This window comes from Dioscorea cayenensis, chromosome 15 (assembly GCF_009730915.1).
Source record: "Dioscorea cayenensis subsp. rotundata cultivar TDr96_F1 chromosome 15, TDr96_F1_v2_PseudoChromosome.rev07_lg8_w22 25.fasta, whole genome shotgun sequence".
NCBI classification, from domain to species: domain Eukaryota; kingdom Viridiplantae; phylum Streptophyta; class Magnoliopsida; order Dioscoreales; family Dioscoreaceae; genus Dioscorea; species Dioscorea cayenensis.
Window position 1 is genome coordinate 22464851 of NC_052485.1, and position 13381 is coordinate 22478231.

The 13381-nt window shown below is 38.1% G+C and overlaps 2 protein-coding genes across 4 annotated transcripts; both read right to left on the reverse strand.

Annotated features, from left to right (window-relative positions):
* Positions 1-276: 276 nt before the first annotated feature.
* LOC120276969 (cytochrome P450 81Q32-like) lies at positions 277-2002 on the reverse strand. The gene is made up of 2 exons (XM_039283710.1): positions 1008-2002; positions 277-915 (listed from the first exon to the last, which is right to left on the reverse strand). Exons 1-2 carry the CDS (start codon positions 1953-1955, stop codon positions 304-306), a joined length of 1560 nt encoding a protein of 519 aa, XP_039139644.1. The 5' UTR covers positions 1956-2002; the 3' UTR covers positions 277-303.
* A 2201-nt stretch (positions 2003-4203) lies between these two features.
* On the reverse strand, positions 4204-12393 carry LOC120278131 (cytochrome P450 81Q32-like). Of its 3 annotated transcripts, none has more exons than XM_039285048.1 (3): positions 11461-12393; positions 9355-9964; positions 4204-4343 (listed from the first exon to the last, which is right to left on the reverse strand). In XM_039285048.1, exons 1-3 carry the CDS (start codon positions 12355-12357, stop codon positions 4327-4329), a joined length of 1524 nt encoding a protein of 507 aa, XP_039140982.1. In that variant the 5' UTR covers positions 12358-12393; the 3' UTR covers positions 4204-4326. The 3 variants fall into 3 exon arrangements, with proteins under 3 accessions (XP_039140982.1, XP_039140984.1, XP_039140983.1); XM_039285050.1 differs by lacking the exon at positions 4204-4343 and adding an exon at positions 4707-4798 and having other exon boundaries at positions 9343-9964; XM_039285049.1 differs by lacking the exon at positions 4204-4343 and having other exon boundaries at positions 9251-9964.
* Between the last annotated feature and the right edge of the window lie 988 nt (positions 12394-13381).

Here is a 13381-nt window from a genome sequence, read left to right on the forward strand (position 1 = left end):
AAGAAGTAAAAATTTGTAAGGTTATTTTCTTTAAAAAAAAAAAACCTTCTTTCCCTGAATGACATGACATAGAAAAATCACTAAATCTATTCAATTCAAACAAGAACAAACCATTCATAAATTTTCCCATAATATATATCTTCTTGTTTGAATTTCGGCCCAATTAATAACACTTGAATATATCTCTTTTTTTTTGGCATAATGACACACACACATATGTGTATATATATATATATATATATATATATATATTCTTGTTATAGGTGCAACATTGCCTTCATGCCAAAAACATTAAACAAAACATTAAACAATGTTTTTGTACACAAAAGAGCGTGGCTCACACAAAGCCACTAAAGGACAAGCCTTAGGCATGGTGAGACCCGGTCCCTCATGAAGGTCAACAAGCTCATCATCCACACGTCCCCATTCAAAACATTGTATTAGTGCCGCCAATGTCAACCCTACCACTTTCATGGCCAAGCCTTCTCCAGGGCAACTTCTCCTTCCAATCCCAAAAGGTAACATCTTCTGACGTTCTTCTCTTCCCTTCCCCAACCAACGCTCCGGTTGAAACTTATTTGGCTCAACCCATAACTCAGGGTCACGTTGCATGGCCCATGCATTAACCAATAACATAGTTCCACGTGACACGTGAAAACCACTAATCTTGCAATCTTCACGAGACTCATGAGCTGGGATTAATGGAGCTGGAGGTTTAAGCCTAAGAGTCTCATAAATAACACATTGGAGAAAAGAAAGACTAGCAAGGTCTAACTCTGTAACAAACCTCTCTTTACCAATATTAATCATTATCTCTTCTTCAACCTTATTCAACACTTCCGGATGGTTAAGCAACAATGACATTGCCCATTCTATTGTCACAGCTGATGTGTCTGTCCCGGCTGTCAACATCATCTATATAAAAAAATATCATAAAAAAATAATAAAAAATATGTAATTATCTGACCTTTATATATAATTAATGCAAAATGATGAACGAGTCTTACCACAACCACTCCTTTGATAATGTCATCAGTGTAATACTCTGGATCATCAACTTGCAACCCTAACAGCACATCAACTACGCTCTTTTTCCCTTCAAAATGATCATTAACATTAGGGTTAACCCTTGTTTTGTCTCTATGCTTGTCAATTAATTCCTGCAAGAAAGCATCTCTTTTCTCATGCAACCTTACAATCCTCTTCTCCATCCCTCTTCCATAACCAAATAACCTTAAAAATGGTATGAAGTCACAGAGGTTACTACTCCCACTAACCCTAAAAGTTTCTTCAACAATATCTCTAAACCTCTCAGACTCTTTCTTGTCCTTAACTTCATCATCATATTCTCCAAAATACTTCTTTCCTGCTATCATTCTCATCATAATATTAAGAGTGAGCTCAAAGAGCTTTGGCTTTAACACCACCTTCTTGTTATCTTTAACTAAGGATTTAACAAGAGATAAAACCTCATCTCTTCTAATAGAGGAGAAGGAAGTGAGACGTAGTGTGGAGAATAGTTCGAGGGTGGTGAGTCGCCGGAGATTGCGCCAGTGAGGGCCATAAGAAGCCCAAGCAATGGTGGTGTAGTTATAGCCAAGGTGTTTGCCGGCGAAGAGATGAGGACGGTTGGCGAAGACGATGTCGTTGTGAGAAGAGAAACATTCAGTGGCAATGGAGAGGGAGGAGATGAGAAGGGCTTGGCGAGAAGCTAAACGTAAGGAGAGGATGGGGCCATGGAGGGAGGAGAGGGAGGAGAGGGAGTGGTGGAGAGGTTGTTTTTGTTTGAGGAGATGATGGAGGTGGCCAAGGATGGGGAGGGATGTTGGAGGACTTGGAGGAGGGTTATAAGAAGTCTTGGTTTTTACTTTGGGATGTTGGAGTTTGATGAGCTTGAGAAGGATGAGGATGATGAGGAGGAGGATGGAGAAGGGAAGGAGGATATGGTCTTCCATTAATGGTGTGATGGAGCTTTTCTTTGAGAATATGAGGTTGTGTGTGTGTGTTTATGTGTGTGTGTTTGTTTATAACTTTATATGGATTGCTTGAATAGTTTAAATTTTGTAGATTCATTTTAGGGAGAATTGGTTATAAACCCCTCAAAAATTTTATAATTGCATATTTACCCTTAGAAAAAACATAATTGTATATATACCCCTAAAAAATATAGGTAATTGCGGATATGCCCCTACTGTTAGATTCCGGTAATCAAACTTGATTAACTATGGTTATAACTTGGATTAAGATATACAAAAGGTCCAAAATAACCCTTATACAACTTAAAAAATACTTTTCAAGGGTATATATGCAATGGTATAATGGTAATTTTATATATTTGTTGTTTGTTAATGGATGGTTTTTTCAACTAATTTGAACCCCAAGGTTATATACGCAATTATGTATATTATTCAAGTGTATGTATGCAATTAACTTTTATTCAGGGGCAAATATGCAATTTCAAAATTTTGTAGGGGTACACCTGCAAAAGCTCCTTTATTTTATATATATACATTTATATATATCGAACAAAGCATATTTAATATATATATATATAAACTAAGGAGATTACCAATACTATAATTCTCTATTGTGGATATCATCTATTCTTCTTTATATATACATATATATATATATATATATATATATATATATATATATAGATAGATAGATAGATAGATATAGATATAAATTTTATAAATAAAATAAATTATCATCTTCCTTGATTTCTATTATTTTTTTGGAGATGGGAGTTAAGGGATAAAGTTTTTGGAGATATATAAATAAATTAATGTGTTTTATGTTGGTTTAATTAGCTGAGTGAATATGAATTTTAGAAGGTGTATTAATTAATTAATTATTATTAAGTTTTCAAGAAGTTATGTGAACATAATTTGCTTCAACCCTTATAAATCATGTAATAGATTGATTTACTTTTAAAATGTTGTGTTTATTAATGTTGTATATCATTGTTAAAACTAAACATTGTTTACAACTTATCCTATACTCATAAATAGTTTTAGGGGTTTTATAAATTTTTTTGCTAATTTCTATACATACAATTCTAAACTAAAGAGCTGAATAGTCAAATTAATAGAGATTTAAATTATATGTATCTTTTCTACAGACTTATTAATTGGTATGTACATCAAGATCAATTAAACTTCCAAAAGAGATCTCTTTCAATCTCTATCTTTCTTTTTGTACAAAAGGTGTCATATCAAAGAGTTTCCACTTCTTTGGAAACTATAGGAATCAATTCACATGAGAGGAGACTAAACAAGTTTATCTTTTAAAATCAATCAAACATAAAAAACAGTTAATTTGCCTCAGCGTTTGGTTCCTGTCAATGGGATCTTTTTTTATATAGATTCAATTATTTAACTAAAAAAAAAGGTTTACTTTCAAACATTTGCTAATCAATCAAACTTGAGAAATCAATTAACTAGTTGTCTCAATCAAAACACTTCATCAAAGAAATTTGTTACCAATATGGGACTTTTTTATTTGGATTTAGTAATAACTAAAACAACAAAAGTTTAGATACAAAATGATCTTAGGATACTTCTAAATAAATCAAGTTGTTCTTATCAAATTTTAAAATGGAAAAGTGATGGCATTGGGTAAATTAATTACGTAGTACCTTAAAATGATGTTGTGCATGAAGAAAAAAAAATTCCATTCATAATGAAACACGGCCGACTCAAATTTAAACTTTGTGAAATGGTCATATTCTTATATAATTATTCAAACTTGAATAGTAATGTTTAATTATTAAAAACACTTCAATGAAATCGGATGAGCGTGGGGTAGAGAAAAAACATGAATAATTTTCATTAGACAAAAGCTCTACATTATAATTTACTATTTTTTTTAAGTATAAATTTTAAAATAATTTTTCAGAATGCAACAGCAAACATTCCCTAACATGTCAATATTATTACTTAGCTGTGTAACTTTATTTTTCAAATTTCTTTTATGAAAATCTCTATTAAAACCATGAATGGTTGAACACCTAATTATGTATATATATATATATATATATATGATTAAACCATGCATTCCAAAAAATTCATGTGTAATTGACACTCGTTTTCCCTTTAACCAACATTTTTCTATCTTGATAAATATAGTTTTCAATTAAACAAATTAAGCACATCAAACATTAATCATAAGAATTTATCTAAGTGTAAAATTAAAAAAGAAAACTAGATGTGACATCATAAAATCCTTTACATGCAAACATAGTACAAACTACAAAGGCATGCACTAATAATATAAATATGCATATAAATATACATATACAAATATATATATATATATTAAGAATTAGAGTTGAGAAAGAACTGTTGCAGTGTGCTTGAAACTGGGCCTGATGTGTTTGACTGGTCAGCAAGTCAAGGGAAATGCTGTGAAGAAGAAAAGGAATGGTTGACTTGTCAACAAGCCAATGGGTTTGGTTTTTCTCCACTAAGCATTAATGCTTTCACCTCTTATTAAAGTTGAAGAAGATTCTCCCGCCTCCACTGCAACCAATGAGTGTCCAGCTCTTTTGATTACCTTTATAGTACTAGGTTTTTATTAATGTTGTTTACATTGGAACTAGCATGTTATGATGAGAAACTTTTTGAAAAACCCTTTTAATAGATTTGCTCTGGCCCAATGAAATGTGTGGGCAAAGTATTCTCTGAAAATATACTCCACCACAGTGAGAAAAATCTGTTTCAATCTGGTTACTGAAACTGTATCTTTTTGGGTACTAAACTTTGACAGGGAAAGATCCTGAACAAGAATCAAGGACCTCAAACAGTGGTATCAGAGCTGGTTCTTGTCAAACATCAATGGCATCCAGCAGCAATCCACCAGGAGGCGTTGCAGGACCGGCTGTGCCCATCTTCGATGGAGAAGACTATGATCTTTGGTGTCTTATGATGAAGACTCTCTTTAGATCTCAAGACCTATGGGAGCTTGTGGAGAAGGGTTTTTCCGAGAAGGAAGATGAAGTTAAAGTGAAAGAGAACAGAAAGAAGGACGCTAAGGCATTGTTCTTCATACAACAAGCCCTCTCTCGCCCCATCCTTGCACGAATTGCTTCGGCCAACACAGCAAATGAGGCTTGGATCGCTTTGAAGAAAGTTGTTCAAGGAAATCCAAAGGTGGTGGCTGTTAAACTTCAAACACTGAGACAGGACTTCGAAAATCTCAGGATAAAAGGAAATGAAGGAGTCCAGAGCTACATCACAAGGGTCCAAGAGGTGGCAAACCAGATGAAGAGCTTGGGAGATACCATCTCAGAAGCTATGGTTGTTGGGAAGCTGTTGAGAAGCTTGGGACCCAAATTCAACCATGTGGTCACTGCCATTGAGGAGTCCAAGGACCTCACCAAGCTAACAATGGAAGATGTGAGTGGCTCTTTACTTGCTCACGAGGCTAGGCTGCTAAGGCAAGCTGATGATCAGTCCGAGAAGGAAGAGAAAGCATTTCATGTCAAAGGTGAAGCAATGGGAAGCAAAGAGAAGGATAAACATACCTTTAGAGGTCGTGGAAGAGGATACTCTCGAGGGAGATTCAGAGGAAGAGGGAGAGGCCGATCAAGTGAGAATCGGCAGCAACATCAACAACAACAAGGAGAGCAAAGGAGCTACAAAGGGAACATACAATGCCATATATGCAAGAAGTTTGGCCACATGAAGATGGATTGTTGGTATAGAGACAAGAGCACAGATAAGGAGACTACAATGATTGTTGAGGAGAAGGACACAAGCAATCTCTTCATGGCTGTGTGCGAAGAAAGAGAGAAGATCTCATCAGTATGGTTGCTAGACAGTGGTTGTTCCAATCACATGACTGGTGAGAGGGGGTTGTTCTCTAGCCTTGATGAAACTCAGAAGGTTAACGTAAAGCTGGGAGATAATAAGGAGATGCTTGTACAAGGGAGAGGAACCGTGTCACTCACTGCAACTGGAGGAAGGACCAAGTTGCTACATGATGTACAATATGTTCCGGGGTTGGCGCATAATCTCTTGAGTGTTGGTCAGCTCGCGAACACTGGATACTCAGTAATATTTGCAAGAACTGAGTGTGTGATTCGCAGTGATAAAACTGGTGAAGTAATGGCAAGGTTGATTCGAACAAGAAACAATATGTATCCTCTCAACATTTCAGATGTGGGACATGCAAATGTAGCAATGAGTGTGAAAGAGACGACGAGGTTATGGCATCTCAGGCTTGGCCACTTGAATTTTGATGCATTAAGGAGTATGAAGAGTCGTGAATTAGTGCTAGGACTTGGCAATATTGGCAAGGAAAATCAATGTGAAACCTGTGTCATGGAGAAGCAAGTCAGGAAACCCTTCCAACCTAAGATCGGGGAAGGTGCTCGTGCTCCTCTACAATTGATTCATGCTGACATCTGTGGGCCTATGCAGACGAGCTCTCTGGGTGGGAGCAAGTATTACTTGTTGTTTGTTGATGACCACACCAGGATGTGCTGGATCTATTGCTTGAAACAAAAGTCTGAAGCATTACAAACCTTTATGATATTCAAACAGATGGTGGAGAATCAATCGGGATTGAAGATCAAGGTGTTGCGCACGGATAGAGGAGGAGAGTTCACCGGCAATGACTTCAATTCATTCTGTAAGAAGTGTGGAGTTATCAAGCAGCTTACTGCTCCATATTCACCACAACAGAATGGTGTCTCGGAGAGGAAGAACAGAAGCATTATGAACATGGCCAGGGCTCTGATGAAGGAGAGAAGACTACCAAACTGCTTTTGGGGTGAAGCAGTGAACGCAGCAGTTCATCTAATCAATTTATCACCCACCAGCGCTCTGAAAAATATGACACCATATGAGGCCTGGTATAATCGAAAGCCCAAGGTGAGTCATCTCAGAGTTTTTGGGTGCATTGCTTATGCTTTAATTCCCTCAAATAAACTGCAAAAGTTAGACACAAAGTCTGAAAGGTGTGTGTTCATTGGATATTGTCTGAATTCTAAGGCATATCGGTTGTTTAATCCGATCACATCTAAGGTTGTTATAAGTAGAGATGTAATATTTAATGAAGGTGCAGGCTGGGATTGGAATTCTAGCTCACAGACTGGGAATTCTCCATTGATTTTCTATGATGACTCTACTGCTGGCGAATGTGGTTCAGAAGAAGTCACTCACCATTGTCCCAGTTCACCTTCAACAATTCAAGCGAGTGTACCTGATTCAGTCAATGCAGAAGGAGAGACCGGAGATGATGCTTATCAAGGTGATGATCAAGTTGGGAAATCACCAGTGAGAAAGGTGAGATTACTGAGGGACATTTATGAGAGCTGTACATTTGCTCTAAATGTCTGTGATCCAACCACATATGAAGAGGCAGTAAAGAATGAGGCGTGGAGACAAGCTATGAAGGAGGAAATGGATGCAATTGAAAGAAATGGCACCTGGGAATTGACTGAGCTCCCACACGACAAGAAGGTAGTACAATTGAAGTGGGTATACAAGACCAAGTACCTCTCAGATGGGAGAGTCCAAAGGCACAAGGCTCGCTTGGTTGCCAAGGGTTACACTCAACAAGCAGGGATTGATTTCCAAGAGATCTATGCACCAGTAGCTAGGATGGAGACCGTGCGTCTTCTCCTTGCTGTGGCAGCTCAACAGAGGTGGCCGGTTTATCAGTTTGATATCAAGTCGGCATTTCTAAACGGAGAAATACTTGAGGAAGTGTACGTCGAGCAGCCAATAGGTTATGAGAAGGAAGGAGAAGAAAACAAGGTGCTTAAGTTAAGGAAAGCACTGTATGGTCTGAAACAAGCTCCTAGAGCTTGGTATTCGAAAATTGATGGGTATCTTCAGAGTAGGGGATTCATTAGAAGTGAAAATGAACATACTCTATATAAAAGAAGTGATGAAGATGGCAATCTGCTGTTAGTGAGCATCTATGTGGATGATATTATCTATTTGAGTTCATCTCAAGCAATGGTGGAGAGTTTTAAGAATGAAATGAAGGAGTGTTTTGAGATGACAGATCTGGGATTGTTAAATTACTTCCTAGGATTGGAAGTGAAACAAAAGCAAGGTGAAATCTCTATCTCACAAAGGAGATATGCAGAAGAAACGTTGAAACTATTTCAGATGCAGCACTGCAATTCAGTTTGCATACCCATGAAAACCAGTGAGAAACTCCAGTGCAGTGATGATTCAGGAGATGCAGATCCAAAGGTTTATAGAAGCTTGATTGGAAGGCTGTTGTATCTAACACACACTCGCCCCGACATCGCCTTCACTGTGAACTTACTCTCCCGGTTTGTTAGCAAACCCAGCAAGACTCATCTCGGGGCAGCAAAACATCTGCTGAGATACATAGCAGGGACAATCAATCTTGGAATAAAATACACCAAAGTTGAAGAGTGGAAGCTAAGGGGTTACAGTGATAGTGATTGGGGAGGCTCGATAGATGACAGACGCAGCACTTCGGGAATGATTTTTGATCTTGGCTCAGGAGCCATCTCATGGAGCTCCAAGAAGCAAGAGGTGACAGCCTTGAGCACAACCGAAGCTGAGTATGTTGCTGCTGCTGCTGCAACCTGTCAAGGGATCTGGCTAGGAAGAATGCTGGAGGATTGTGGGATGAAGAATGAGAAAGCTATTGAAATTTGGTGTGATAACAAGTCAGCCATTGAAATTGCAAAGAACCCGGCACATCATGGGAGAACGAAGCATATCGACATTCGTTTCCATTTTATTCGGGGGTTAGTTGCCGATGGTTTAATTGTCTTAAGTTATTGCAAAACTGAGGATCAGAAGGCCGATATATTCACAAAACCTCTACCCGTGAAGAAGCATAATCATCTGAGAATTCAGCTGGGAATTGAAGATGTTTCAAGCAAGGAAGGGTGTTGCAGTGTGCTTGAAACTGGGCCTGATGTGTTTGACTGGTCAGCAAGTCAAGGGAAATGCTGTGAAGAAGAAAAGGAATGGTTGACTTGTCAACAAGCCAATGGGTTTGGTTTTTCTCCACTAAGCATTAATGCTTTCACCTCTTATTAAAGTTGAAGAAGATTCTCCCGCCTCCACTGCAACCAATGAGTGTCCAGCTCTTTTGATTACCTTTATAGTACTAGGTTTTTATTAATGTTGTTTACATTGGAACTAGCATGTTATGATGAGAAACTTTTTGAAAAACCCTTTTAATAGATTTGCTCTGGCCCAATGAAATGTGTGGGCAAAGTATTCTCTGAAAATATACTCCACCACAGTGAGAAAAATCTGTTTCAATCTGGTTACTGAAACTGTATCTTTTTGGGTACTAAACTTTGACAGGGAAAGATCCTGAACAAGAATCAAGGACCTCAAACAAGAACAGCATGCATGTCGATGCAAGGCTTATACATTGCTTGCAACGGTTTAGCCATGGGGATGGTAATTCCCGTGCCTTCACTCAAATCCACCAACTCTTTTCCCACTCTCTCCCACTCAAAGCACTGAATCAAAGCACCAAGAGTCAATAACATGACTTTCCAAGCCAAGCTTTCTCCAGGACACCTCCTTCTCCCAATTCCAAATGGTATGTACTTATAACCTTCATCTCCATGAACAAGTTCATCACTGTCAAATCTTTCAGGCTTGAACTCCAACGGATTGTCCCAAAGTTGATTGCCTCTTTGCATGGCATAAATATTGACTAAGAGCATGGTTCCTTTTGGAATGTGTACCCCTGATACAGTGCAATCCTCTGATGATTCATGTGGGACTAGTAAAGGTCCTGCTGGGAAAAGTCTTAGGGTTTCTTTGATAACATTGTTGAGGTAGTGAAGCTTAGAGATATCTGAGTCATTAATCAAATGATTGTGTCCTACTTGTTCTTTGATCTCAGCTTTGGCTTTCTTTAGTGCATTTGGATGGTTGAGAAGAAGGGCCATTGTCCACTCCATTGTCCCTGCTGTTGTCTCAGTCCCAGCTGCTAGCATTGACTGTTTATTTATCATGTGTTAAAACTTAGAAGAAGGCACAGTTCTAATAATTTCGCTGAGAATTAATAATGTTAAGAGTCCGTTGAACACTTGAACTATAACATTTAAAAAGACAAAGAAAGGTCGATGTGAGTTGGATTATATGGCTCGTCTAATGATCACAATCAAATTATTGATGCAATGCATTTCTCAAAAAAGAAAACATGGATTTTAATTAAAGTTTAATCATGACTACTCAGGCACTCATCCAAACACCAACAAACACAAAATTGTTTTTTCTGCATCGAATTATTGTAATCTTGACCTTTATTTAATGGTAGATCTCTGCAAGCATAAATACATGAATGTTCATAAATAAAAAAATTAATTCCATATGTATCACTCTCTCAAAGATAAAGCCATTATGTTTCACTTCCGTTAGTGCAAAAGCACTTTAATTGGTATGATTTGAATATGACATGGTATAGATGATGACATGTGAAGCATGATGACGTGGTAAGAAGTCTTGGATTGGAGAAAAAAATTTTTGGAGATCTTAGTGGAGTTATTTTCAGTATATGTTACAACTTGAAGGCAAGATTTTATCAAGACCATATTTAGAAGATTTGATTGAATACTAAATATAGATGGAGCTAAATTGAAGAAATACTTATTATTGGTATGATTGGCGTGATTGATTGAAGATCTTTCTTGAGAATATTTGAAGGTCAAATTTGGATGAATTGAAGATCAAGTTTGGTAAGTTTCGTGAAGACGCACAAAGTCATGCACCCCTTGCGAGAGGACTGCATGGTGAGGAACTGAGGAGGTAAACTAATTGTAGTTAGTTGGGATCAGGAGATTTGGCTGCATCAACTCGGACTAAACATAACCGGGAGGTTGATGGGTCTTGAGGTCGCTTCGCAACAAATTAGAACTCAGTTAAGTTAGCAGTCATGAGTCATGTTGCAAGTTGTGTTACAATAGAAGTTGCAACAGCTAATTTTGAAATGTTCTAAAGTTAGTAGCAGCGGAGATTCTGAAAGAGGTATGGGCTATTTTTGGGATGTTGAGGCGTCTATATAAACTACTTTGCTCTGAGATTGGGTGTGACACCAGAGTTAGAGAGAGAGTGCGCACTAGACAATCTACAGGCTGGGTAGTGATCTTTATTTATGAGTGTGAGTGACAAAGTGTTTGTACTTATGTATTTTCATTTCTTTTAGTGGATTATTTATTTTTGGGCTTGGCCCCCCCAGACGTAAGCAAGTGGACACCGAACCGGGTTATCAATTTCGTGTCTTCTTTTGTTTGTTTTGTGTGAGATTTCCTTAAGTGTTTGAGTGTTTTCTAAACCCACAAACTACACGGTGGAACTAACAACTTCTTCATGTACTGAATCTTGTTTTCATTTAAAAAGAAAATGAAAAGAAAAACTAAAGCCATACTATCTTCATCATCAACTTAACATGCATGAATGTTCATGAACAGGGGAAAACAGAGTATAAATTCATTACCGTCATCACTCCTTTGATGGCAACATCAGAGTAATTATCCTTGTCTTTCTCTTGCATGGCAAGCATGACATCAATAATATTACTCTTCTTCTCTTGATCACCACCATCAGCATACTCTTTCCACCTTCCCACTCTTCTCCTATCCTCTATAATCTTTTGATAAAACTCATCCAACTCCTTCCCCACTTTCTTCATCCTTTTCTCAGCTCCACCAATTCCCATCCACCTCACAACAGGGATGAAGTCCGCCATCGTTGAAGCCCCACTCAACAAGAACGCCTCCTCCACCACCTTTCTAAACTTCCTCCCTTCCTCTGGAACTCCACATCCCTCTCCATTATACTTCTTTTCAGCTATTAACCCTGATATCACATTCATCATCAACTCAAACAGTATATCCCTGACTTCCACTTTCTTAAAGTATTTGCACCCCTCACCGGCGCCGGAGTACAGTTTGAGGATAAGAGAGTGGAGGTCGGAGGAGAAGGATGGGAAACGAGAAGGAGATAGAGCATGAAGAGCCATGAAACGTCGGAGTTCTCTCCATCGTTGGTTGTAAGGGGAGAATACAACGGCGGTGTGGTTATAGCCAAAGTGCTTGCCGGCGAGCATGAGAGGGCGGTTGGCGAAGATGGTGTCGTTGTTGGTGAAACATTGTTTGGTTGCGGAGGGGGAGGAGATGAGGAGGACTGGGCGGGAGCCGAAGAGAAGGTGAAGGACATGGCCGTGGTTTTGGGAGAGCTTGGTGAGGGATTGGTGGATGGGGGATTGGAGAAGGTGAAGGTGGCCGAGGATGGGGAGAGCCAGGGGTTTGGAAAAGTGGATTTGGAGATACCGTTTGGTGATGAGGATGAGAGCTATGGAGATGATGAACAAGTGGAGTAAATTAAGCTCCATCCTTCTTCAATGGTGAGCTTGCCTTCTCCTCTCTCTCTCTATATATATATAGAGGGAGAGATCTTGATCCTGTACTAGTGTGTGGTTGAAATATTATATAGTACATATTCCTCAATGGCTGTGGTGGTTTCGTGCATGGATAAATTTCCAATTTTTTTTTTAATTTAATTATGGACACGTCAAAATCAGAATTAATAAAAACGAACAACATGTGGTCCTCTAACTATTGACATTCACTCTTGTGCGTGCGATGTTTGTGTTTTATTTAAATCACAGGTTCCAACTTTAATTTGCACCAAATGTTAAAACTGAGGGCAAATGCATTATTGAGAGTTTATAGCAACCTTTTACATATATGTCCTTCTCTTGTATGACTAGTCTTTATATAATAATAAAATATAAATGTTCTATCGAAAGGTTCACTATAAGAAAATTATTGTTTAGAACTTTAGATCATGGATAAAAGATCATCAATTATATAAAAATTATAATTTTACAAACATGTTATGAGTTTTTAAGAATTAGTTACATTTTTCTTACACTTAACAGAGAAAAATTATGGCAAAATTTAATGGTTTCTAGAACAATTATGTTAGTTCCTCCGGTGTGGTTTGTGGGTATTAAGTAGCACTTAAGCACTCATAGAAGTCTCACACAAATCAATAAAGAAAAAGCACACAAACAAACACAAGGAGACACACAACGTTGGTAACCCTGGGTTCAGGCGTCCACTCGCCTACGTCCCGGGGGCAGCCCGAGATAAACAATCCACTAAAAGAGGTAAAAAAATAGATGAGTACAAACACTTGTCACTCACACTCTCAACAATAAAGCTCACTACCCTCTCAGATTGTTTGGTGCTCACACACTCTCCTCAAAGAGTCACTCAAGAGTCACACCTTACAATCTACGAGCAAGGGTAACTTATATGGGACGCCTCAACGTCCCAAATATAGCACATACCTCTTTTAGAATCTCCATGACTACTAATTTAAAAACTGCTGAAATTAGTCATTGCGAACTC